The sequence below is a fragment of the Tyto alba genome, unplaced genomic scaffold (assembly GCF_018691265.1).
Source record: "Tyto alba isolate M040663 unplaced genomic scaffold, T.alba_DEE_v4.0 Super-Scaffold_8, whole genome shotgun sequence".
Taxonomy (NCBI): Eukaryota; Metazoa; Chordata; class Aves; order Strigiformes; family Tytonidae; genus Tyto; species Tyto alba.
Window position 1 is genome coordinate 17,799,681 of NW_024881329.1, and position 27,880 is coordinate 17,827,560.

Genomic DNA, 27,880 nt, shown 5'->3' on the forward strand with positions numbered 1-27,880 from the left:
CGGGAAGAGGAAGTGGGAGCTCGGGAGAAGCGGAAATTGCAGCAGCAGCAGCCGCCGCCGCCAGCCCGGGAAGCACCGGCGGGGAGCCAGGGCAGCGGCGGCCGCGGGAGGAGGAAGCGGCAGCCGGCGGGCGCCAGAGTAAGCGGGGCGGGGGGGGTTCCCCGAGCCGCTTTTGGCTGCTGTGTCGCGGAGAGACGGGGGAGCCCGGGCCGGGGCGGGGGAGGGCTGCGGTGGCCCGGCCGGGCGCGTGGCCGTGTCCGGGAGCTGGCGGGGCCGGGGAGGGGCGGGGGCCGCGGCCTCTGGGGACAGGCCGCCCGCCGTGGGGCGCTGAGGGGGCTTCTCCCGGCACTCTGCCCGCCCAGCTCCCTGAGGGGCCCGAGGGCGCTGCCCTCCTGGGCAGCCGGTCTCTGTGTTGCTGAAAGGCCGAGCCAGGCTTACGTGACTCTGCCTCTTTTTTTTTTTTTTTTTTTTTTTTTTTTTTTTTTTTTTTTTTTTTTTTAAAAAAAAAAAAATAAAAAGAAACAGCCACCTCTGTAAATCTGCCCGTGGCTCAAAGGCCTCAGCGCTGGTAACTTGAAAGAAGAAAAAGCATCTGCTGTAGGACTCTCGGGGCTGGGAGAAGGTGATGAGGGGGAAACGGGGTGAGCCGCACCGTGGCTTGCAAAGGTGGGGCCTGAGGTTACCATCGCACCATCAGAGAAGAGAGGAGTCTTCATGAATGTCCTTGTCCCCTGAGGTGGAGCAGGGGTCCCCAGCAGCTCGCGGTGTCCCCGCCGAGCCTTGGTGTAGGCCTGGAGCTGCACCTTCATTCCCTTTGCGGCGCTGTGCCTGGCTTTAAAGCGTTGGCATCCTCTTTTGTTCCTGCCAGGGGTTTATCCGAAGGCCCTGGGGAAGAGGGGAGTTCCCCAGGGCACTGCTCAAGGTGCTGGGTAGGATGCTGTGACCGCTGATTAGTCATAACAGCGGTGAAGAGCAGAGCTGGCCAGCTAAATTCAAAGCATATATTTAGCCTTACTTTGCATTTGAACCGTAGCATTTTATTTTTCCTTCAGAAATTTGACCATGTGAGTCAGTGACTCATAAATAGATCACATCCCTCCACGTTCTGCTTTGGAAGAGATGCTAGAATAGCAAGCTGCTGTAGAAACTGGGCTTATTCCTGTTAGCTCCCCACAAGCAATCGCAGGTCCTGACTGAGATCCCTCGTTACTAGGCTGCTTTGCTCCCTTTTCTAATTCACTTTAGAGAATGCAATGTTGAGGTGTGGAAAAATGTTGGCATTTATGTGCATAATTTAGGAAGAAACGTGGATTCTGAATTTTGTAAGGGTGTGCATGTGAAATCCTTCTTTCCTTCGTTATTGTTTGTGAGAGTTTGAGGAGGAAGCAGAGAAACTTAGACTTAAGGATCTAGCTTTTGTTCTTTTAAATGCCCGAGCACAGCTGAATGCATAAAGTAAAACAGTCAAGTGAAGGCATGAATCAAGTGCTTGGGGAAGAAAGTTGTGTTTTGCACGAAATATGTAAAGTAGCCATGCACATACATACCTGCACTTCAGCTCTTGTCACCTGGATTCATTTCTAAACCACTTGTACAGTGTGGTGGAGCATGGAGGGAGGGATAGACACAAGCTGTCCCTCTTAAGAGTGACCACAGGTTTGTGTTTGGTTGCAACATTAGAACTTGGACCTTATCTCGATTTTCATGACTGAGCTGGTTCGGTTCCACTTTCCAACAGTTTTTATTATAAATACATGGTCTCATAAGTTTTCTAGATATTAAGTAAATTAATAAATGCTAGATCCTTAATTTCCATAGGAATTTGGAGATGGGAGACCTGAAGAAGCAGGAGGGGAAACATGCTACTACTTTGTCAGGATATGATCTGCTCTGCTCTTATACCCATCTTCCAGGCCACTGTCATTTGCTACCTTGGTGTTTGACAATTTTTCAGTTGCTCTTGTCCTTGTTACCAGTCCTGAAAGTTCTGAAATGCTCCAAAAAACTGTCTCATCAGTATATTCTATGAGGCTGCAGAGCAGGCGGTGTTTTTATAATCTGTGCGCTTTACTTGTGGATTATTAGTTACTCATTTAAAGGGGAGTTTTCATTCCACCTGCTGGATTATGCTTGTGTGAATGAAATAGTCCATGATAATCATCCTTATGATCCGTTCTTAGAAAGATGAAGGTAAGTGGACAGAATGATGGTATGTTAAAGAGCTGAACTCTAGTGTAATACTAATGAAGAAAATAAATCATTCCTCTCTCTCATGTACCTGAAAAAGCTGGAAGAAAAGAAAGCTTTTTTTTGTTTTGTTTTTTTAGAATTTCTTTCTTTTGATTTACCTAGAATAAAGGGTATAAAATACATCCACTTGCACCAGACAGGTCAGGAATTCTGCTCAGTAGTCACGTTCCAAAGCGTTAATTAAAAGCATCCAATTTGATACTCCACAGGGGATAAGGTTTCCAGAAAGTGAGATGCCCAAAATCATTAGCCTCTTAAAAGTGTTGAATGTTGTTTCTAGATGTTACTGCTTGCCTTTTTATGAGTTTTGCTTCCTGCTGACAGTACTCCAGCACTCACCCTCAGTTTCTCATGAAAGTCAGACAAGACATTTGAGTTTGTGTATGTATTTCACAAGGGATTATCTGAGAAATGTGGCAACTCTTGTATTCTGTTGTTGTAGGCAGGTGGACTAATGTCTAGATTGTATGCAAATTCGTACAGTTTGGATTTCTTTCATAGCGCTGAAACTCGTTACACAACAGAGGATACATGTAGTATTAGGCAGTATTATACTGCCTGATAAACAGTATTATGCTCATAATTAGCAATGGCTGGGGAAAAAAAACAACTGTTCCTATGCCTTAAATATATGCATTGGACCTAGAATTAGTGACAGTCTTCAGAAATGGATGTTGGTTTGGAGACCTGATTGAAGACAAGTCTTTCAGTGCAGTGAATGAAGAAAAGATTGAACAAGGAAAGACTTCCTTGTTCTTTTCAAAATCATATCAGTGATTGCTCCTAACCTTTTTGCAGTGCCAGTAAGAAAACTAAAAAGGGTTTTCAAACCAGTTTGAGAAGACAGCCTGAGAACCAATGGTCAAATCTGCTTTCACTGCAAATACAGCTTCTGTTTATGTGATTAAATAACATACTTTACTGGGAATTTTGGATTGTGTCTCCATCAGTTTATACATAATGTAAAGTGAGTTGACGTAATCAGAGTGTGAGAGTGCTTCTTCTGATGGTGTTGCAGATGTGGAAGGCTACTGCAGGCCACACCATTTCTGTCAATCAGGATGATGGAGCCGATGACTGGGAGACGGATCCTGATTTTGTGGTATGGCTTTTGAATTTTACTGATTTAACAGAAGCATGTTATGTAACACATTAAAGAGTAATTCTTCAGGATGGGGGCTATGTCTCAGCAAAATAAACTGATAGGAGTACATTCCTGGAAGGAGGGAGAATTAATGTGAATTAGTGTTTTGTGCCTTTGAGTGATAAACAAAACTACCTTAACTTGTCTGGGCACTGCAGGGAAGACCGTACAGAAGGGACTTGTATCAGGAAGCAGCAGCCTCTTGGGGCTGAATATGTGCTTTGTGCATTTCGGCAGGGAACAAAGCATGGGGCTCAGCAGAAGAGAAGTGAAGGTAGTGGTAGGTGCTTTTTTAACTCTTCTGATCTCACCAACTGCTGAAGGCTTTTGCTGTGAACTCTAATGTGCAGATAACTTTCGGTTTGTAACTCTTTTTGTGTGTGTCCTTTGCAGAATGATGTGAGTGAGAAAGAACAGCGCTGGGGGGCTAAAACTGTGAAGGGATCCGGCCATCAAGAGCACATCAAGTAAAGCAGCTCTCTTTTTAAATTTATTAATAGTCACAATCCCAGGTGAATTTTAATCAACTCATGTTCTCAGTTACTTGTATCTTCATAATTAAAAGAAGAATCTCCATAGAAGATTATTTGCCAGATTGCTGGTCTTTCAAATAAGTCAGTATCTTCAGATCTGAAATTAAGATCAGAAATATGGTGTAGGGACTCTTAAATCTTTCTTTGTAACTGGAAATGTTATTTTTCCTGACTCTATGTGTCTGGAAAGTTTCTTTCTTCTATTTTGGTGCAAGAGCCAGTACTGCCAATGGAGGAGTTTGTATTGGGTTATCTGAGCAACTTCAGTTTGGTAATTTAAGGGTACATCTGATCCCTTAATTCTTGGGCTTTGTTTAGTAAACTGCTACCAAGCTCATAAAAATTCTGGCAAGTAACAAATTGAGCCCTCTGGCAGAAAAGCAAATCATGAAGGGCTATGTGAGGCAGAAATGATCCATCTTCTGAATCCTGTACTTGCTGTGAAAAGTCTCCAAGGCTTAATTTTAAAGTAGTTTTAGGAAATGTGTGATTGTGATGTTGATTTTGATTTTGCTTGTGCGTTTTCAGGGCATCAACTCTCGTGATATAAAGCTAAGAATAAATGTAATCAGTGTTGCAAATGGAGAAACTGCACTGTGGCTTACTTCAAGGATCACTTTTATTCTGACCTGTTTAGAGTGCAGTGGGGATGCCTACTGGGTGCATTACACCCGAGGGAGCTTTAAACTCAGTTGCGAAGTGTTCAGAGTACAGATTACCATCTTGGTCTATCCTTCTTGTATGTAGCCTGCCCTACCAACTTCAGTTCCTGCATATTGCAAGGGAACACTCAGGGAAGAGGAGGTACATGCCTCATTTCATCCTTATTTTGCATTACAGTTGTGTCCACACTGCTCAGTTAGAATTAGAGTCCTGTTACCATAGGGACTGTAGGATAAGAGATGATCCCTATTCTGAAAAGTTGCCATCTAAGTAAAAAGCATTGGAAAGAACTTAATTTAAGACATGAGATAAAAATATGTTTCAGGCACATATAAATTCTAGGTAATTAATTGTTCAAATAGCAAAATACCCTTCCATGTTAGTCTTAAAACCAATGCTTTCTTTTGATTTTTAGGCAACGTTTGCAGTGGAATAAATTCTGTTTATTAGAATATGAAGGGCTTTGTGCACTGAAAAAATGGGACGGGCTGAAAAATACGACTTGTCCAACTTCTAATTAAGATGACATTTTTATCATCCTTTTATTTTGCATCTTTTTGAAGTTACCTTCTGAAACTTTCTTAGTAAAACTTGCTGCTTAATTATATGTCTTTAAAGTATTCATCAGCTAAGAGAGAACGTATTCCAAGAACACCAGAACCTCAAAGAGAAAGAGCTTGAAACAGGACCAAAAGCTTCCCATGGCTATGGAGGGAAATTCGGTGTTGAACAAGATCGCATGGATAAAGTAAGTACAAATGCTTCTCCGGGATGATATTATAAGCCTTGTATTGCCTTGCCTATGGCCAGCACAGTAATACATGCAAGTTAAGGTTGTTGATGGTGCAAAGTTGGTTTGGACATGTAGAAGCTCAGATCATGGCCTGAGCTACATACATCAGTGGCTCATTTTGACGGCAGAAGCATCAGTCTTAAGTGCTGTAACAAGGACACTTGTAATGACTAGTACCCAGATCTGTCAGGCAGTCGTGCTCTGTTCTCCAGTTAAATCAAGATCCTCTTACAGAAGAACTGAACTAAAGCACCTGAAGCATCAGGAACAAGTATTTCAGGTGGCAAATTAGGAATCTGTAAATGATGAGAAGTTCTGGGATGTGCAATGGGTCCACATGTTTTTGTTTGGTGCTTGCTCTGTCTTTAGAGCACATCTGCATGCTTATGTCCTGACTGGGTTCCCCTAGAGTCGAGATTAAAGTTTCTAAATGTAATATTTCTAAATTAACAAAGTATTTAATGCATGAATAAATCCAGTATTTTTTATTTTGATGCTGTGCCAGGTATTCTATGCATATAGAGGTTGCCAAAGAATGAAGAAAAGGCTGTGTTGCTGCTTTTAAATTAGAGGGCAGCTCTTAAACAGTGGTGGATTATGAACAGTGACAAATAATCCAAGTATTTAAAAAATCATTGTACTTCAGTCAGAAGGTAATGTTTTACATAAGGACTTGATGGCTCTTTAAGTTACATTCTGTTAACAAAAGAAATGATAATTCTTAAGGTAATTCCATTAGCCACATGATAATTAGACAGGTATATCAACTTTTTGCTAGTTTCTTTCATGTGCTTTCTTAAAATAAAAGCCAAAGTGATTTCTGAATAAGAATGATTTTCTTTATTTACTTCCTGGACTTCTAGTAATTTGGCAACCTTAAATTTTTGCTGGATTCCTGTTTTCCAGAGTAAATTGCTGCATAATTCTCAGTAGGCCTTTGAAATAGGATAACCTAACCTTTGAATCTGGGAAAGGAATTGCTGAGCAGATTCAACTTATTAGGCCTGTTCTGCAGCTGTGTAGCTCTCTAGTGTCAGCAGTTTATTCTTCACCTGTGTCCATGGGGAAGAAAGAAACAAACAAAAGTGAATACTGTTTCCTGTAGGCCAGAATTAATCATCAGGAAAAACATGATGGTCATGCCCATCTGAGTGATACTGGTGACAGGAAATGTTCATAATTTATTTTTTTTTAATAAAGCTTTCTTCCTTATAACAGTAGTTCTAGAACCTAATCATTGAGATCTCTCCTTCACAGGTATCTGTGGCTCTGTGCAGGTGTGCTAGTATTAAGGCTTAACTCAACTGAAGTAAATGAGTGTTATTCCAGTGTTGTCATGGTACAGGTTTTTGCTGCATGTAGGACAAAATCTTGATGCTGACTTAAAGAGAACAGTTACATCATTCTATATGTCAGACCCCTGTAACATTTAAGATGTAGCAGAGCATTGTGCTGAGCAATTACGAGGGCAATTTACTCTGAAATACAGATTTCCAGGAAAAATCTTTTTCTAAGTCTTTTCTCAAAAGGGGTATGTTGTAATGCTTGGTATTTGATGAAATGCAGAAAGTTCTGGTACCACATAAGGAAAACAGCATGTTTAAACCTTACCTGCCTCAATTGGCATAACAAAAGAGGGATCATGTAAAACCACATAAAACCTAGGATTTTCAGAGCTTCATGTCTTCTATAAATGTAATGTGTAATGAGAAGAAGAAAGGGAGGTGGGAGCCTTTTCTGTCACATTTAACAGTTACTCTGCTACAGAACACCTGCAAAATGAACAAAAGTGTGACTGTTTCAGTCAGGAAAAGAAAGGAGCTTTTATATTGCTTATGAGTTAAGGTAATGTCCTATTATTGACATCCTTGTTCTGTTACCTGGCAATTACTTCAGCCATTATGTGTGGTAAAGTTTTGCTTTCCTATGTGCTGGGAATGTTCCCTCCAGCACCTGTGATAAAAAGAAAACAACAAACGCAAATACTGTAAAAGCCAAGTTACTTACGGTTTCTGGACACCTCGTATCCCTAAATTAATTCATCTTGGTCCAGCTGTCTGCTACTGGCATGAGATAAGCAGTTTCTCATTACTCAAAGGTGGGAACTTGGGGCAGCTGCTTGGAGGGTGCTCTGCTGCAGCTGCAGATGCCAACTGCCCTGGGCACTGGGACCGGTGATGCTGAGTAAGGAGAGGTGCTTGTCACAGGGTGCAGCCTCTCACAGATGTGTGCAGCAGGATATAGGGTCTTCTCTTTCTGCCTCTGGCATGAATTGTGTGCATTTGAGCAACAGGCTCAAATGTTAAAGTGACAAATTTCAAGTTGCTCTGGCCAGTGCTCAGTTTTGGCACTGGACAAGAAAAAAAACCATTTTTGCTATGTTATGTAGTACCCCTCAAGGTGCTAGACTCTAGCATTGATTCCAGGATCTAGAAGGCTGTCCTAGCACTTAACACTAGCAAACGCTATCTGAATGTACTTCCAGGTGTGTAATTACATATCCTGTGTCTTCCCTGAAGCCAGTCACAGTGTGATGTAACTGCACCTAAGCTGGCTGTATTCAGCTCGAGTTCCAAGGACAGGCTCAAACTGGAAACTCTGGGGCTGGGGTGCCTTTGGCATGGGGAGCTCTGTCTTGATGTGGATGCACAGTTTCATGTTGCAATGCCCTTTTGCAAGTGAGGAGAAAGTATAGAGAGAAGATGCATAATTTTGATTTATGCAGAAGATCAGGGTGCCTCCCTAAAAGAATGTTAATGGAAAACCTAGCCGTAGTTGTATTTGGTTGCAATCTTAATATCAGCTAAACCAGATCTGTGCCTATGTGCCTAAATACAAGGCTGTGTATTTTATCTGGAAATAATCCTTATTTTAAATTCTGCATGAACGCTGTCAAGACTCCCTCTGTATCTTTCTTGTTTTCATTCCTGTGCTTTTGAAGTAGAAATTCAGAGCATAGAACAGTCTTCATAAAATACAGCCACTGCTGTCATACTCTTTCTTGGCACTTCCCTTGCCTAGGCTGTATTGATAGCATGGTGACAGTCTTGTGAAGACTTCTCAAGTGAGTAGCAATTTCCAGAGAAGTTAGTTTCAACAGGAGGAGTGGCAGTGATGCATGTTTGTAATGAAGCTTATCCTCAAGTTACTTAGTGCAGTGTTTTCTTGTACATACAGAACTGTATAGAACTGCTGCCTGTTTCTGATCTTTCCGATTTCTTTTAGTCAGCTGTTGGACATGAATATCAATCCAAACTTTCTAAACATTGCTCACAAGTGGATTCGGTGAAAGGGTTTGGTGGAAAGTTTGGAGTACAAACCGATAGAGTTGACCAGGTAAGCAGTTTCATCTTGTACTGCAGCTACTCACAGTAGTTGAGTTTCTCATTTTGTACGTACAGCTGAAAAATTCTAATACCTTAAATTGCTGGTGTGGTCTGCTCTTCCTGCTGTATTTGAAGGTTAGCAGTAAACTAACACTGACTATTATGGAGATAAATTTCTCCTTAAAGCAGGATAGAAGAAAAGCCCTTATGGGAAATTGAGATGAGTTGAAAAGAAAACCAAAGAGAGATGTTAAAATATGCCTTTTAGCCAGGCTGTGCTCTTCGATGAGGATAATATCAGTGTGAATGCTACCAAAGGAGGGATTTGGGGATGGTTTGTTCTGTATCACAACAGAAGCTACTGGGCAGGATAATTGGTGTCCTGTTCCAAGACTGTGTAACAGCCCCTGAATGGAAATGCTGAATTCCTGTTGTCCTGAATTGCTGAACCTGGAAAGACTGGAGTATGTTGCTAGTATAGTTTGCTTTGGCAAGGGATGACAAAAACCCTTCCGTGAATACATGTACTAAATTATCATGTAAACGACTATGGCCTATAACTTAAGCAGGTATTTATGCTCCCAATCAAGAAGGTCAGAGCAGTATGGAAAGACACAGGAAATTTCAGTGCTGTTTGTCCACTGACGTGCATGTAGATTTTCTAGTAATATCTAACTCTTTGTCACACATGCAATTGTATTTCTCTTTCAGTCAGCTGTTGGGTTTGAATATCAGGGGAAAACTGAGAAGCATGCCTCCCAAAAAGGTAAAGTGGTGAGCTGGTTGTCTCTGTGGACACATGGTTCTTATTTATGAGACTAGATCTCTGTTCTTTTGCTGTTTGTAAAAGACCTCGTTTAGCAATGCTTCTACATGACGTTCTCAGTAAATCAAATGTTGAGGAGTTTGGGTGGAACTGAAGATGAAAAAATGAATTTCAAAGCAGTTTCACGAGTTGATGAGGTTTTAAGACAAGGAAATAGCATGTCATTGTGAGTCTTACTTTTCTTTTAGAAGTGAGGTTCAAGGACATTATAGAAAGGCTGGGAGTTTTTCTTTGCTGTATTGCACCCTGTGTTGGAAATAGGGAGTAGACTCAAGAGGAACCGTCATGAAGTAGGACTGTTGCCTATCTTATTTTCTGTTTTTAGAATTAAACTGAATTTTTTGTGCTAAAGAGTAATATTTTAGTTCTGAAATAACTTCCCCCCCCCAATTTATAGAGTATACTGTTTCCACTAAAAACTTTTTCATTTAATTTTTATTATGCTTTACTCTCAATGCAGACTACTCAAGTGGTTTTGGTGGAAAATACGGAGTACAGGCTGACAGAGTGGACAAGAGTGCAGTGGGGTTTGATTACCAGGGTAAAACTGAGAAACATGAGTCACAGAAGGGTGAGTATGCACATGTTGGTCGGTTTTTACTTTGATGTAGTAGACATTCATGAAAGGTCGTGTCATAATTTTTTACATCTGTTGCACTCCTAACCTGCCAAAAGTTAACACTGAATAAAATTTATGTTGCTAAAAACTTTGACTTCTGAAAAAGAAACCTAGAACATTAGGTTTTACGTGATGGTTCAACTGCCGTTACTTTGGAAGCAGGGCACATAGGTTTGTCTGGAGGATTTTTGCAACTTCTTTTGAAAAGCTGTAGATTAAAGTACTGAGACTGTGAACAGTTTAACCACAACAGAGAAGCATCTTGAAAAGAATCAGCTGTTTGTAGATTAAAACATTTATCAGAGTTAGTAGTGTTTAGAGTTAGTATTGTGGTGCTAATCAGGTTTCCAGGTTATATCTGAATATCTGATCAGAAATCAACCACTTTATTAAAAAACTTGACATTTTTGTCACCTGTTTTCTGCTTATCTCAAAGAAATATTTGCACTGTAGAAATGCTAAAGAGAAGGGGGTGTTTGTTTAAAAGCATCCAGGCTGTTGCTGACATGGTACTTGAAGTTCATTTTGCTATAAGTGTCTTAAGAATTTTATCAAGGAGTCAAGTAGCAGAATTGCTAATATCACCCATCAGTTGAACTACATATGATGCTATTTTATTTTCCATCCTGAGAGAATGTATTCTGAAGAATTTATGACGTCAGTGTCTGGAATCAGGATTAACCAGGGATGTCAGTGCTTCTTTTAAGATGTAATGTAATGTTAGCAGGTCTGATTATCACAATTTTTCAAGATAATATTTTGTTACTGAAAACTTACAAACAAAATTCTTCACTCTTATCTCTAGATTATTCCAAGGGCTTTGGTGGTAAATATGGTGTTGACAAGGACAAAGTGGACAAAAGTGCTGTTGGCTTTGAATATCAAGGCAAAACGGAAAAACATGAATCACAGAAAGGTTTTTATTATCTTATTTAAAAATACTAGTTCAAATCAATCAACCTTTTAAACCTGGGAAAAGATGTTTTGTTTGAGTTTTTTTTGGTGATGAATGTGTGTTTGCCCTTTGTGTATGCAGATTTTTCTTTCCCTTAAATGAAAAGGCAGGCATTGTAAACTGTCCCTGAATCTCACAATCTGATTTCCAAGGGAAACTTACGTTGTATGGATGTTACTGAAATACATGTGTAATTGCACTGATCTGTGGTATTCAGAGACAGTCTCAAGTCCTTCATTATTTATATATCTACGTTGCACATATCTATATATACATGTGTGTTATATGGCTTTAGGTGGAAAGCGCAACAGATTCTTCAAATCTTTGAATATTATTGAGTCTGTATGCTGTAACCTTCACTGGATTTGTGGTGCTTCCTCACATTGTGATCCTAGAGTTACTGAATGGGTATCCTTCCCCTCTGTTGACGTAGTGTAGCAAGGGGAAAAATGAGTGAAAGACAGCATCATTAATGACAGGGCAGCTTATCCCATAACATGTTACTGGTTTTTTATTAAATACTGTTTACAGTCATAAATTGCAATAATCTTTTCTAAAACTTCGTGCATACAGATTATGTAAAGGGGTTTGGAGGCAAGTTTGGTGTGCAGACAGACAGACAAGACAAATGTGCACTTGGCTGGGACCACCAGGAGAAAGTGCAGCTGCACGAATCCCAGAAAGGTACATCAGTTCACAATTCTTTGCCATTCTTTCTGACTTCCCTCATTTTGACTTTTCTTTTCCCTGTGTGAACCCTCCTCCCCTGGTATCTTTGGCCACAGCCTCATAGTAGCTAACATGTGTCTCCTTTTTCTGTGTTTGAACGATTCCTGTGTATTGATTGTACTGGTGTCTGCAAAGCAGTTTTAACACATCTGATACTTAGTCCCTGAAAGTTCAGATTTATCGATAAATTCTCACTGGAGAAGCTTTATGAGTCTGCAGGTAGCCTGGATTATTATTTTCCTTTTTCAATTGAGTTGTGAAAACCACAGATTAGCAATTTCTTTGTACTTTCCATAAATAATCTTCCTTTTCTGGTTTCTGTTAGATATAATCCTATTTTCATGCCAGGGAAGTCTAAGATCTAATGCTGTCCTTTCTCATTGCCTGTGAGGTACCTATTCCTAGGAAATACTAGTACCCAGAATAAAAGTTGCAAAATAATGATTGCTCCCCAGCCCTCTGCCTGTCACCACTCTAAAGTAATTTTTTTTACCAGAAGCCCTTTTTTTGTGCCCTCATTTTATACTGTATATTAAAATGGCTGTTCTAAGGCAGCAGTAGGGCATGGCCATAGCTCTTACATGAGAGCTTTTTTTCCTCAAGCTGTACAGCAGCAGGAATATTCCTCTTTTAAGCAGTGCTATGTAGGAATATCTTAGGGATAGTCTCTGTGGACCCTATCTTAACACCTCTTTGAATCTCTAGTGTACAAGTGTTAACCAAGTTGATGAAGGAAGCTCACTTTAGTGTCTTGTATCCTTTTGTATGTTTTGTTTTGGTGAACATACTATGCGTGTGTTTGTGTTCATAATCTTGATCAAATGCAAGTGCATTATGCAGTATGTGTGAAAAATGTTGAGAAGTGCTTTTTTCTGTGACTTCAGAATGGTGTTCTTATGTCTGATAGATCATGACCTATTTCTAATCTCAAGTGGAAACTTCTTTTGAATTTACTCTTATGAAAGTGTATTGAGATTTTTTTTCACCATCCAAAATTATTGGTAATTGAAAATATTGCAAAAATTATTTTGAGTGTCTGACTAAACTTCTTTATTTTCCTCCTTTCATTTTAATTTATTACATGTGGCTTTTTCAGACTATAAGAGTGGTTTCGGAGGGAAATTTGGTGTACAGACAGAAAGGCAGGACCCATCTGCTGTGGGGTTTGATTACAAGGAGAAACTAGCCAAGCATGAATCTCAACAAGGCACCGTTTTCACTTGTTACTTTCTTAACAGTGCAGCCACTTCTCACACAGTCTTAAATAGTTTCCTGAGTAGACTGATGCTAGTAATGTGCAGACACTTTCTTGCGCTTCTATTCCTACATGATCTAGCAATGTTCTTCCATTTTATTCTTAAAATGTTACATAAAGCAAGCCTGTATTCAGGAAACAGATATCCAATGTTTCGTTAACAGCTCTACAACATTATGGATTTAGTTAATAGCTATACATACAGTGTGATAACAACAACATTATTAGTAGTATGATGTTAATGACGTCGTGCTTACCAGTTTTAGAGTCTAAATGTGAAGTTTTGCCTGGATAAATTGGTGGAAAATACTCAGATATGGACCATGCATGTAACCATTAACAAGCAATGAATTATGGCAAGATCATTTTAAAATGACTGTAGTCTTTAAAACAAGAAGTAGGGAATGTTTGTGGTTCTTGGGTGAGCAAATACTGTTATAATGCTCTCTTTATTCATTGTGAAATAGTTGGGGTACAAACCATGAATTCCTGGTTTTCCGTTATCTTAAAGTGAGAAGTCTGGATCAGGAAAATGTAAGTGTAGTATATTTATTCTGGCTGAAAATACATACAAAGCTGAAGAAAATGAGGTTGTTCATTCTGATAGTAAATATTTTTCTGTGCTACAGTGACACAAATTCAAATGCTTAGCGGGTCAGATGTGCCTTAGCAGAGCCCAAGTACAAACACTGAAATAGCTGGCAAGGAGACCCAAGTGGTTTTGGGGCTGAGAGGAGGAGGAGTAATTGTAATTGTATTCCAGGGATGTATAAGAAATCCTGTCCAGCTACAGAGTCTAAGGGCATGTTCCTGCAGCTCATTGCCACCAGAAAGAGGTGTTTTTCCAGCCACACACTCTTGCTGCTTCTGTTGCGCTGGCTCTGGTGCTCATCAGACGTTTCTCTGAGTACAACTCACAAGAAAGAGCAGAAAGCTACTCTTGTTAGGGTTTATTTGTTGTTTTTCTTGCTAATGCCACTAGTGAGTTAAACTGATTTTGGAGTATAACAAGTGCTAGAGTCAGCATCAGGTGAGAGAAAGAGTGTGCAGCTCAGGGGTGGTATGGAATACCATGGCCACCCGTTTCTGTGGTGGTGAGTTGTTGCAGGCTCATACTGTCTTGTGGAATTGCCCCTTACCACATGTAGAGCAGGAGTTATTACCAATTACTTTAACATTCATCAGTTGGGTATCACGACCAAATCCACTGGAATGAGAAATTTGTTATATTTTCCTGCCATTCATAGAATTTACCAAGTTAAAGAGAAAAAAACCACCTCTGTGGTCACCGAAGACTGGATATCGCTCCTTTGAGCAAAGCAAAATGGCTTAGGTTATATGATCATTGCAGAGGGCTAAGAATTGGTGCTGTGAAAGGCTGTGTTACAGAAGTGATGCATTAGAAGGGCTCATCCCTTATTCCTTGCTTGATACCTTATCAATCCTCAGCTTAATGTTTACTCAGAGAATGCATGTGGCCCACAATCTGTCATCTGCTGCTGTACCCGAAGGCTCTTGCAGTTATGTATCCTTTCTGCATCAAAAACCAAGTTGCATTTTCTTTGGCGGCTGTCACTGTATCTCTGCATGCAGCTGAAATGGCTATTTGCATTTGAAATGGCTGATTGCATTTGGCAGAAAGATGGGAGGGACAACAAACTCCCTACTCTAACCTTTTTATCCTGCTTTTAGATTATTCGAAAGGATTTGGTGGGAAGTATGGTGTACAGAAAGATCGGATGGATAAGGTAGGTTGCTTGAAAGAGCCATGACTTAGTCTGTAGGGGTACAAAATGGCCTGGTTAGATCTGCAGTGTTCAGCTCTTTATTTCTGGATAGTTCTCAGATCTAACAGAGTTCTGTGCTTTTCTAAATCTTTAAAAAGCAAGTTTATACACACAGAGCTGATGCCAGTTTATACACATACGTATGTGTGTACATATATGTAGTATATATATATTTAAGTAGGGAAAATTGAAACGTGGAAATGAAAGAATAGCAAAGTTAATACGAAAGAATGAGAAAATCCTTTTTTCCACAATTTCAGTCATGTCTTCTAACATCTAGCTAATACCATATATCTTGATGATAGCCTTTTGGCAGACTGCTTAAAATAGGTGTCTCATATCTACTAACTTTGCCCACATTGATTATCAGTTTGATTATTCTCTTTAGGGGAATTTGTTTTAGTATTCTGTAACAGTGAAAGATAGGGCAGTTGATACCCCATTTCTACATGTCCATTTTTAAGTTTAAAAAACTAGAAGAAGAAAAAGTCCTCACTGAGATTTATCTACTGAATAAATTTACTCTCAGCTTTATGTAGGATATGTAAAAGTGTGAAAGAAGTGGAGTTTGAAAGTCTGTAGGATTTTTTTCTCTTGTGGCTTCAGGACTTAAGACAATTAATTTAAAAACCCCTTGTGTTTTGGATACTGTTCTCAAAATACTCCCTCTGTTTTAACAATATCTGTTTCTTTATGGGAACTGGATACTTTTACCTTGGTAGAAATCCTGCATAATGTGGATTAGAAAAGCAACAGCTATATAATAAATGGTTTGGACATTACCTCATGTTAAGTTCTGATGAGTCATCTGTTCATAAACTTTTTTTTTTTTAATTAATAGGATTTTAATGTGTTTAAGCCTGTCCCTGAAGATTGATTCTTACATAGTTTGTCTTACAGAAAGACTTACTCCATTTGTCAAGTTTTGATTCTTCCTGATTTTATTCTGGTGTTCTGAAAAAAGCCATGGGGGCAATATCACAATATAATGTCACAGATTGTAGCTGTCTGAATGTCTTCATGAATTTGTGTCTTTTAAATGTACTCCTTTTGTCTTTACTAATAGAATGCAGCAACTTTTGAAGATATTGAGAAACCAGCATCAACTTATCAGAAGACTAAGCCAATAGAAGCTGGTACGGCTTTGGCCCCAAATCCTTTCTTTGGAGGTGATAGTGTTCAAAAGCCCAGGATATTATTGCTGATGTAGTAGTGCTGAGTAAGAATCATCTAGAGGGAACTGCTGTATTTGCAGGTCTCTAGCAACCTCAACTACTCTCTCCCTTCTCCCTTTAGGTTTTGGTTTGCTGTTTGTTTTTTTTTTTTTTTTTAACTTGAGGGTCATCAGAGTTGAGGAAGGGAGAATAAAAAGCTTCAGAATGGAGAATAGACTGAGTAGCAGAGTGGAGTGGTGGAGACTGTACCATGAAGGAAAGGAGGGAGAAGTGATGCAGAGGTTTTTGTATAAAAAGAAATGTGCACGAGAGGTTTGGGCTTGGAAGGGAAGAGGGAGAAAGAGGGATAAAAGGACTTTTCTGATTGTGCTGTGAGCTCAGAGAGCAGAAACATGTTCAATCCTAGCATAAATTTGTACCAAAACCTCATTCCAGGCTACCTTTATACAGACATTAAACAACATTTGACTCTTAATTTTTTTCAATGTTACAGTTGCTAATAAAACAAGCAGCATCCGAGCTAACTTTGAAAACCTAGCCAAGGAAAAAGAGCAGGAAGACCGAAGGAAGGCAGAAGCTGAGAGAGCACAAAGAATGGCCAGGGAAAAACAAGAACAGGAGGAGGCTCGAAGGAAACTGGAGGTCAGTAAGATTCAAATCCCATTTGAGCAGCATGTCTAGTGTGTTTCAGCACTATGCTGGGAGAAAAGAGAATCTTTTTAAGAAAAGATACTTTCCTTCTTTCCAGCAAGGCTTTAAAGCTCTTTGTGTGTTTGCCTGTGACTGTACCTGTGCTTTACCTGTTTGTGACTCCAGCCATCTATCTACATGCACCATATGTATATCAAACATCAAATAAGGTGACAGGGTAACACTTAATAGTATATAATTTTTTATTTAGCTTATCCCAAAATATATATGCTAGTTGTGAGCACTAATCTCTGCAGTCTGACCTTTTCCTGCTGTACTTCTACCTTTTGATAATACCAGATTCTCTTGGGCATGGAGGAGCTCATAAGGGGAGAGACATGTGGTTCTCAAAAGGCCCTGTATGAATGCTTCTCCAAGAAGTTTAATACCATAGTGGTAACTAGTGATGCTGTTTTTTTGGAATCAGTATTGTGAAGGATGGAGGTGGTATCACCCATTCATATAGCGCATGCTCATGAGATGAGAGGAAGTAATATTCCCAATGTTAATTGAGTCTTAGTTTGAGAATTGAGAAAATTAGTTTAGCATTGGCATGGTTAAAAGTTTTGTGATTTCTGTGTTATAAGCAAAATAATTCCAGGAAGCATTTAGTCAGAAACTGCATCTTACCTGCTTTCTAGTATTTGCATATTTGGTGAAACTCTGCTGCTGAGATAGAAGGACTAGTGCATTAATAGCAACTTGTCCTTCGTGTCTTGTTCATTTGCTTTGTGACACAATGCGTGAGGTGTCTTATCACCAGTAATCCTGAGGGTCTGCTGTCTGCAGCTGTGTAACCTTCCATGCAAGCTGCTGTAGCAGTGTTTGTCCAGAGCCTCTGTGGCAGTTTCCCTTCTGGTCCCATGATGTTATTCTGATTTCATGGCCCTTGTAAACCCTGATATTATGGCAGAGCGTGAGAAGCAATTGATGGTGGTGTAAGAATAGTCCCTCTTTTCCCCTTCTTCTTCACTTCTTGTTTCACAGGTATTAGTTTATTCTAGAGAAGACTTAACATAGGACACAAAAAGATAGTAGTCTTATATTCTGCATAAATGCCATACACGTGCACTGTGACTCCACAGCCAATCAGTATGCTGCAACACCGATGCCAAAATAGCATGCTCCAACTAGTGCTAATAGTGTCCCAAACAGGAATAACCAGTAGGGAGATTGAGTGAGTCTGATGAAAAGTATGTAGTACTCAAGGAGATGCACAGGAAAAATGGTCATCCTCGTCATCTTCATCATTTCCACTTTTTATGCTGAAGAGACCCTCCCAGAGGTGAACGCTTGTTCGGGACCCTCGTCACTGCTCTTTTTGGCTGGCTATGGGGGAGTTTTCCTCTTCCCTTCTTTCTCCTGTCTCTTTCTTCTTTTGTTTTTATTTTCTGCCAGAAATATCTTTCATTGTTAGAGCCAATGTATGCCACCAGCTGCAGATGCCACAAATAAATCTACATATGAACTTGTATCAACATCCTCTGTGAGACATCTGAAATCCAGGAAAGGCTGTCAGATGGTTTCCCGGATCTGTTGGGTCTTTTGCCTAACAACAAATGGGGCAGACCCAGTGACTGGTTTCTCAGATGTGGTGGAAACTTCCTCTTAGCGGGATGTTACTACTGGATGTCAGGGTGTGGTGTTGATTCCATTCCATTAGTGTGGTCTGAGTCATCACAAATTTAGACTTGGTGTAAATAATTTGTTTTACAAGTATGAAAAATTAAATGCATGGTAGGCTTATGGTAACCTAGCTCTGATCTTCCTATATTAAGAAAAATACACTGCAGTGAAACTGCACGTTAATTCACATTAACTAAGCTAGCCTAAACTAGCATGGTTGCTAACAGCAGCACTCTCAAGCCACCTTATTCCTTATGCCAGCAAAGCAACTGTCACCCAAAAGTGGAAAATTAACCCTAACAGAGTGTCTAGTTAACCCAAATCAGTTCCCATGCCCAGTTCATTGGTTGGCTTCTCAACTGCTGTCCACAGGTATATAGGCCAGCACTGCTTCTGAAATAGCTCTGTAGTTTCGTTGTGCTGCAACTGCATGGCTCTTGTATCTTGTGTATAGTTTGATTTCTGAAAACTGCTAACTTCTTTTTGAGTTTTGTTTGAAAATTAGGAAATTCTAGCTTTATAGGTTAAATCAAGTCTCCCCAATCTGAAGTGATTGCTGCTTTTTTTTTTTTTTTTTTTTTTTTTTTCCCAGTTTATCTCCTCTTTTGCCTTATGGCTTCAAGATGTACAGTGTGAGCATATGTTCACTGCATACATATATCACAGGATGAATGGGAGTTCATTTTTGTGAATCAGTGATTTCTTCTAATGCTGCCTTACATCCCTGTGTACTTTGTGGACTTTTAATACCTTCCCCCAACCACTGTTTGGGTTTCTTTACTGTCCTAGAGAAAAACATGTTATACCTTTAACACAGCATCTGCCACTCAGACGTTGCCATCATCAACACAGCTGGGAGAGGAAGAGATAAAGAGGTGAAGTTGAGAATTCGGTCTTTTCTATTTGATAATGTCAGCCAGCCTGGTCCCAGGTGCCACTCTGTTAGTCAGCTTGGACTGCTCTGTGTCATTCTCAGCATTGGCACCAGAGAGAAAAGTTGAATGTTTACCTTGAGGAGAGTCACTTGGTTCCCCTCTCCATAGAGTGCTAAAGCTGAAATGCATCCAGTCTGTACAGTTCCTTTCGGAGTTCTTCAGATGAGAAAAGTTGAATGCCTTGGCACTCGCTCACTCAGAGCCACAGCAAAATGCTATCAGCATATGTCACCACCTTCTTCTGGTATAGCTGTTCAGCTGGTAGCCCCATAGCTCCTCTAGCTATTGCCAGGCTGTCTCTGCTCCTGAACCACTGTCCACTGTTCCCAGCATGTTTCAGTGTGTTTAAGCTTATGCGTCGCCCGTATCTAGGTCTAGCACCCGGATGGTTCTGTGAAAAAGTAATTTTTCACTCCTCATCTTCCTCAGTCCTTGTCCTTGCCACCAACACTGCAACTCTAGTCAAAGAGTTGTAGTCCCTCAACTCTGGGGTCTATTCCATGGGGTGATAAAGAATGGGAACAAATACTCTTTTTGGTCACCTCCTGGAGACAACGTTGAGGTGTACATTGCTCTTGAAAGTGCAGCTTCACTCCTTCGGGAGATCTCCCTTTTCTTGGCACATGTTTTCCTCTGTTAGCACATTGGATCTGGATAGTGTTTAGGACTTGTGACTTACAGCAAGCAGCGTTGTTATCTTTGCAGGATTTAATTTAGTAGATACTTTTACAGTTCTCCAAATAAGGAAGAACCGTGATAAAGGTTGATGGACATCACAAGTGTTGCATTGTTAATAAGGCCATTTTGCACCCATGAGATCACTTTGGACAGCCCTTGCTTCCAGTTACTGCTGAGAATTGCTAAGTATCAGTCCCAGAGGACAATGGACTTTCTCAGCATTCATCCTGCTCTTTCATTTTTTTTCTCCGAGGTGCATATTTTCACGTGGCAGTAACTCCATTCCATCATCACTATTTCTGCTTTGTTCTCAGACAAGGTGTCTGGTGTTTTAAGGATTTTTCAGCCTGTCTGAAGCGTCTTCGATCATCCTCCAGATGCTGATGGTACTTGCTAAACAACATTTCTCCAGGGAGGACTATTACTTCCTTACTTTGTTTTGGTTATTTCTAGGGGATTTTTACAAAAGACCATTCCCTGTAAACATGGCAGTTCATCCTTGAGCAGCTGGGTCTTAAAGTGAATGTTCTGAAGTAAAAAACTTGACTCGTTATCACAGAGCAACTACCAGTTCTCAGATGGTGAGAGTTCTTTGGTTGGAGGATCCCAGGATACTTATCCTTAACTCAGTGCTTCACTTCTTGGGTAACTCCCTCATGAAAGTGTCTCTTTCCTTGGGTATGTGGCAAGTCTGGTACCTCATACTGATATTTTCTCTACTTCATGTATGTTTTCTGCTCTGCACCTTTGCTACAAGCAGGTTGACATTCCCCAAGATGCAAGGAGGTATTTCACATGGTGGCAGCTGTGTCTCCAGGGGCAGGCCCTTTATGTTCTCTCAGTCTTGACAAGTACAGATATCAGTATATTTGACAATACCATGTGATTTCATTGCACCACAGGTACATTTTCATAAGGAACAGCAACTCTGTGCCAGTGCTCTGGAGATCTGGTCCATTTGGAGGACAGAGCTTTCCTTCTTTGCTTATGAGTGATGGCAGTTTAATATGGTTTGGGAGAGATCAGCAGTTGCCCTAAGTGATAGGTGTGGGGAGAACAGTTCTCTGAAGTTCACACTTGTCAGTCCCTCAGCTCTGAAAGACGAGCTGCCTTGCAGTCCTTACTGAAAAGTGGGAAATCTGCTCTGGTGTGAATGTTTTGAAAGGTTACACAGCTGACACAGAAAGTATTGGTGCTTCTTTTTGAGAGAAGGTTTGTGTCCAGACTTGGTCTTGGGTACAACCCTGAGATTGGCCAAGTGGGCTGATGCGTGCATTTCTCCAGGTACCTCTGCTGCCAAGCACTGTGGTTAGGGTAAGGCAGGACAACATCCTGTTGGCACTCATTGTCCCCATGCATTTTGGTACCGGGACTTCTTTGCCTTTCAGTGACTTCAGTTCTCTCAGTCTGACCTGTAATAACAGTTTGTCTGTCTCACTCATTTCAGTCTTGAAGCAATCTACTCCTTGCTGTGGATGCTGAATGGCTCTCCATTAGACTATTCCTATTTTAACCCAGTTGGAGCCATGTTTTTTTAACCAGTAGGGAGGAGATGACTGGTCATATGTATCTTACCAAAGCAGTCAGGCTTTCTGCTTAGTATTCCATTCCATGGGTTCATAGTCTGGGCTGAGTGGGGGAAAAAGTTCAGCTTCTCCATTAGCTCCCTTGTCAGTCATTTTGGGTGGTCATATTTTCATAACTAAGATCTGTGGATGGAAGGTGGTGAATTTGGGCTTTTCCTACCCATTTCAGCTTTTCATTCAGGTTTCTTCCTGCTGAGGAAACAGTTCTCCAGAAGGGTTTAAATGTAGTAACACAGGTTCTCCTGAACCATTGAACTGTTATATCTTTTTTTTTAGTTTTTTTTTTTCCTGTTTCTCTCTCAAAAATGACTGACTTTGTTATTTTTATTGTAAGTGTGGGTTAAATTCAACCTATTATGCTTGATTTTTCTTGAGCTTCATCAAAGATTCTGTTGCCTGGACACATTTGAAGTTTTTTTCCAAAGCTGGTATTTAAATTTCACCGTAACCAGATGATTAATGTTCTTCCAGACTGAACATCTCCATGGTTAATTGTGTGATTCTACAGACACGGAGGGAGTGAGGGAGGACGACGTTAAGGGAAAACTAAAATGGCACTGGCTGCACTGCCCCTCGCTCACAAGCTGCACACGAGAATGGGAGGGAGATACTGTAAGGGGTGGGGACAAACTTTGACTCAAGTGAACTTTATTTTTTTTAAGTGAACTTTCTTGCACAGACAGAAAGTTCTCTCACTTTAAGTAAGTACGTGGGCATACGTACTCCCACAATGGGAATATACATATGGGCTGCATTCCTTCAAGAACCCTGTTTACTGGTAATCCTTTTTCTGTTTTCCTTTTCACATATGTCACATAGTCAAATGGTGTTCAGGGAGCTCTTTAACTGGGTGCCTCTAATGGTTCAGGGAGCTCTTTATGGGTGCCTTATGATTTAGCTAGCCTCTGCTGCCTTAGAGAACAAAGCAGGATGCTCTTTCACATGGAGTGTTCCAGTGTGGAAGAAACCAAGCCTGAGGGCAGACCATGCAATTTAAATGTTCTGTGTCAGTTATGCTGTGGCTATCCTAAACTGTAGTCTGGATTGCAGAGACACATTTCCTAGGGCAGATTACTCAAACTGTTGTCGTGGTTGACATTGTTAATGGATTGGTACTACTTAATTTGTCCCCAAACTTAGATTTGGCTTCTAATAAACACTTTGCTGGTGCTTTTTTAGCTGTTGCACAGGAGTTAAAAGTTGAGGAGGACTGTTCGCATCAGGACAGATTTTTTTCCAGAAAGCACAGCACTAAACTTTGAATTGTCTTCAAAGCTGGCTCTGTTCTCAAGACACGCTTTGCTTTCTTTGTTAGATGTATTCTTTTCTGAGCTGTGAGAAACAAAGGAAAAGAAGAATTTTTTTGTAACAGAGTCCTATCGCTTCATCTCTGGACTACAATTTCTCCTGAGGATCCTTTGGGGAGTTACAGCTTGAAGGACGTAAACAACTGGTGTGCACAGTCTCCCATAACATGTATTCTCTTTTCTTTTTTATGATGATGAAAAAAGTTTGGCCCTAGATCCACAGGGGTTTCTTTCCCCCTGTGGTAAAGAGAGATAAAATGAAATAGCTAGCTTACAGTCCTTTTTTTTTTTTTTCTATCCAAGTCATGCAAGCAATGTAGCATTTCTTGCTCTAGAGTGTCCAGGCTTCCTAAGGAATGGCTTTCTAATGATGATTGTGGATTTGCCCTCTGATTCACAGGTGGGATGGCACAGCATGAAGTGCTTGAGTGCCAGAACACTTGATTCAGGTCCATGTCCTTTGTGTCACAGAATACAATATCAATACTGCTTTTATTTCTACCACATATAACTCTTCTTAATGTTTGAATCCCTCATTGTCAATATATAGGACCTGGTTTTGTCTGAGGTATTCAGTCTTTTACCTTGGCAGGTGTTTTTCAGACCTGCAAGAGCTTGCAGGATCATTTCTCATCAAAGATAATATATGAGTTGTATAATTAGAACATGCAGGCTTCAGGTTCTCTAAACTTAGGCTAAAATGGGACATGAGGCCCAGCCAGCTAATGAACAAGATGAGTATACTGAACAGAGAAACCCTGCAGCTCCTATGGAAACATGCCAAAGAACATTGGGTACTCTGTTTTTGAACACGTGCAGTTTTTGTTTCTTTACTTTTTTCTCTTCTGCTTTGCTGTATTTTTGAGGCTTTACTGTACAGTCAGTCTAAACCTCCAGGCAGGTCTAACAGTCCAGCCAGTCCAATCCTTTTCCGCTCTCTGCTTGCATCAGTTTATTGCAGAATATGCTGCCTGTCTGACTTACTGAAGGGTTGTTTCTTGTTCAGTGTCATGATATTGGTGATTAAACTGCCCTGAAGTTTTTCTTTCTCTTCAATTTAGGAGCAAGCTAAAGCCAAAAAACAAACTCCACCACCATCTCCTACCACCCAGCCAGCTGAGCAGAAGGTACCCTCAAGCCCAGTCTACGAGGTTTGTTAGGATCACTTTCAGTACCTGGTTTTTGATCCTAAGAATAGGAACCTTTTTACAAAACCCTGACAAACCTCACCTGTATTTCTTCAGGACGCACTTTCCTATGAAGCAGAGTCTGCCTACAAGAATTCCAGCACAACGTATTCAGCTGCACGCGAGCCAGAGTCTGGCTACAAAGCTGCAGAGTCAGACTACCAAGAAGCAGTGAGTCAGCGAGAGGCAGAATATGAACCAGAGACTGTCTATGAAGTGGCAGGGGCAGGAGACCGTTACCAAGCAGGTAGAGTGTTTGTTTCTGATACGAAACACTTTAAGATAAAGCTTATTTCCTTAGGCAACAACTTAATGAATAATTGTGCTGATAGTGCACTGTCCTAGTTTTCTAAAGTCTTAGTCTGGTGAGACTTTCTAGATTCTCCAGCAACAAACTTTAATTAGGAAATTAGGATATGGGTAGAGCAAGGTTGAAATTACTTAACTTGTGAGGTGATGTTGGAATAATTACAGTGCTGTCTAGGGTATCAGTTCAAAAAGAAATGTAGGGGTAACCATTTCCACTCTGTGTAATGCAGCTCAACTTGAGAAGAAAGCACAGAGATGGAGATTAAATGTGTGTTGAGCCAGTGCTGGCCTACCAAGCAAAAAACTCTGTCAAGAGTTCTTGGACTTTGAGATGTCTGGGATGTGTTCCGTACTTATGAGAGACTGGAGTAAGGATGTCTGAAACTAACGAAACAAAGAATAAGGTTCTTCTGAATTCCCGTTTTTCTCACCTCTTCTGGTTACTAAATGAGGTGTGAAGAATGAACCTGCTTGCTCTGGTATGAAAACCTGGGAATTTAACAGGCCCCTTCCTCCCTCCCAACATGCACACTTAACTTATATCAAATAGTTTCTTTCACAGTTATTTTTGTCTCAGCTGTCCTGTCACATTTCACAAAAGTGTTACAAGGCTGATCATTTTTATTTTATACTGTATTAAATGTCTACTTGTGAATGCTTTATTTCAGGCTTTAATTGTGTGTAACATAGAGAAAAAAAGCACTTCAGAAAGAATGTGAGCACTGCTAATGTCTTGCATAGTTTGCTCCCTGCTTCTCATGTGGCTTAGCAGTAGAATTAAAGGAGAAGCACCATAGAAAAGAACTTGGGGTGATAGGTAGTGTACTTCATGCTTTTAATTTTTTCCTCTCTCTCTTTGTAGAAGAAAATGCTTATGATGAATACGAAAATGAACTTGGAATTACAGCCATAGCCCTTTATGATTATCAAGCTGGTAAGCAAAGCTCCTGGTTTAAACCTTGTCTCTGAAAACTCAGTTCTGCAGAGATAAGTGGTTTATTCCTTTGCCTTTCATCATGGAGTCTTTTGTAGTAATATATGAAATGAAGATAGGAAGAATTAGGAGTTTACTGGTTTAGCAATAGCAGTGAGACACTTTTGAAAACTGCTAGCCTCTGTTTCTGGAAATGGTGAAAGTTTTCAGAGTCTCTTTTCACCAAGTGTTAACACTTTTGTCAAACCTTGACGTACATAGTTGTTTAAGATCTTGACTGGCTAATTCTGGGGAGATATTAAGAAAGTAAAGTGGTTTGCAGCGTGTTAAGCAGCAATTGTTGCTCTGAGTTAGAAACACGCCCAAAATGCAGCAGGTAAGAACCGACCACCTCACTGCTCCGCAGGATGGGAAAGGGTCGGCCTGTGCAGGTTGCCATTGCCTGGTGTCAGACCCCCTGATGGGAGAGAGGACGGCGCCGGGTGTCCGCGTTATTTTTGGCTCCGGGGGGTTGGTAGGTGAGAGCGGCGTGTGGGCTGCTCCTGCGCGAATACTGAGCCTCTTCAACTCTCTCTCCAGCGGGTGATGACGAGATTTCCTTTGACCCAGATGACATCATCACAAACATAGAAATGATTGATGACGGCTGGTGGAGGGGTGTCTGCAAAGGCCGATACGGGTTGTTCCCTGCAAATTATGTGGAGCTGAGACAATAAAGCCTATTGTCTACTGGTGATGCCTTAATTCCCCGGTCAATAAATCTGACTTAATACACTACAAATCATGATGCTTTTCTGAGGATGGAGGGGTATATACATATTGCTTTTATATTTAATACTTTGCTGATGCTTTTTAAAATGTTTATGCCACAGAAATCGCTAATATATTGTAACTACTATGTTCTTCACTGAGGCTCTTAAAATGATTTTCATGCATTTGGAAACATTTCTTCTCTGCCAAATTAGCAATTGTCATAAAAAGCCTTTTCAAGGACAGATAGCTGTCTGTTGTAATATTGCATGTTTTACTCATAAGTGAGCAGATTTACTTAGTGTTAAGTCTAGTTAGTCTTCCACTAAATGTTTTCAGCTAAGAAAATCATGGCTATGCAGGTTATTTGCATTTCCACTAAACAGGAGTGGGGAGGACTGGGGCGGTGCATAATTTTTTCTTTTCTTTTCCAGATAGTGCTTGAAAAAGCAAAGAGAGTGAATGCTTGAAAGTTGCAGATAATGGCAGTTGATCAAATACTGTCCAATATTTATGGAATATTAATGTTATGAAGGAAATGGTCTGGTTACTTTTTCCTTCTCTTTTAAAGTGAAGTTCCTTGGCTCTTGCATTGATTTTTTTTTTTTCCTTTTTATTATTTTTTTCCTGGTCCTGCTCCTGTTCATGTTAGCCCAGAGGAGGGCTGCAAACACTCTAGCACTGGTTGTCCTGAATTTCTTTACTTTTTGTTTATGTTTCACCCTCCTCTTTCCCAGGAATACTTGGAAAAGTTACTATATAAGTGTTGAGTCACTCAACGAGTTTCCTACTTGTTCAAAGGGAAACTGGCATCCAGATCTGTGTGACTGCCCACAGGAATAGTCTCAGTGCTTTAAACAGGAGAGGAAAAAGGCAGGATGGAGTTGCAGTTGTGTTGTGTGTGCAATACATCCTTTCTTCATACAAGGAATGGCCTGCTGTGCAGTAGTGACATTTTATGTAACCATATATGAGTCAAGGAAGTTAATACAAGTAATAAGATTTAAAACCCATATAAATGATCTCCATTTTTAAACCATACAGGAGACAGCTATACTTTTTGTATGTTCAGCAGAAACTGCCAGTAACGTTCTACTAAACAACAGAATTCAACCTGTTCTTTGCCAAAACTGAAATTCTTGTCGTTCTAGAAAGCTGACTTCACTGCAGATTTAGGGTCCCTACCAAAGATAGCAAGTTGCATCTAATAGTGCACATGTTCAGTGTATGTACTGTCTGTTTCCACCTTCTGATCAAAATGGGAAGGGCAGAACTGGTGTAGTTGCTAAGAAAGAATGCAAAGAATTTTTATAAACTGTAAATTTGGACCAACAGGATACAGAAGACCTGTATAAAATGGTAACACGTATAATGTGTGTAGGAAGAAGGCATCATGTTGAACCAATTCTTGGATGGTTGGGACAATCCTTAATGAATGTTATATGTGTCTCATGATTATATTTTTTTTTTCCTTTCCATGGTCTCATTTCTGTGTTGTATTTGCATTACTAGGGTTGGGTTTTATATGCAGTTTATTTTATCCAATTTTGCATAGAACACCTCATAGGGATATGATTTTTGTAAATTAAATATTCAATAAATTTTTTGAACCATTTGCATGGAATATTTTTTGTATTTTTAAATTGCTTTGTTAGTCTATTATGGGTAGTTCATCTTGTCTCAAGACTATCTGGGAGCAGCTTGCATATAACAAATCCTGCTTCCTACGGAGAGCTGCTGCGTGATGCTCGGTGCTGTTGTGAAGGGCACCTACATCCTCCTAGGTTGCTGCTGCCTTCCCCATACTTCTCTTCCTCAGAAAC

At 40.3% G+C, this 27,880-nt stretch overlaps 1 protein-coding gene across 2 annotated transcripts; it reads left to right on the forward strand.

The window, feature by feature from the left end:
* Positions 1–27,667, forward strand: CTTN (cortactin). 2 transcript variants are annotated; one of them, XM_033006895.2, is made up of 17 exons: positions 1–138; positions 3,269–3,352; positions 3,788–3,861; positions 5,209–5,338; positions 8,609–8,719; positions 9,421–9,475; positions 9,996–10,106; positions 10,960–11,070; positions 11,683–11,793; positions 12,935–13,045; positions 14,786–14,841; positions 15,947–16,016; positions 16,549–16,697; positions 23,939–24,028; positions 24,122–24,311; positions 25,236–25,307; positions 25,887–27,667. In XM_033006895.2, the coding sequence occupies exons 2-17, from the start codon at positions 3,269–3,271 to the stop codon at positions 26,021–26,023; spliced, it is 1,662 nt and encodes a 553-aa protein (XP_032862786.1). In that variant the 5' UTR covers positions 1–138; the 3' UTR covers positions 26,024–27,667. The 2 variants fall into 2 exon arrangements, with proteins under 2 accessions (XP_032862786.1, XP_032862787.1); XM_033006896.2 differs by lacking the exon at positions 12,935–13,045.
* Positions 27,668–27,880: the final 213 nt, after the last annotated feature.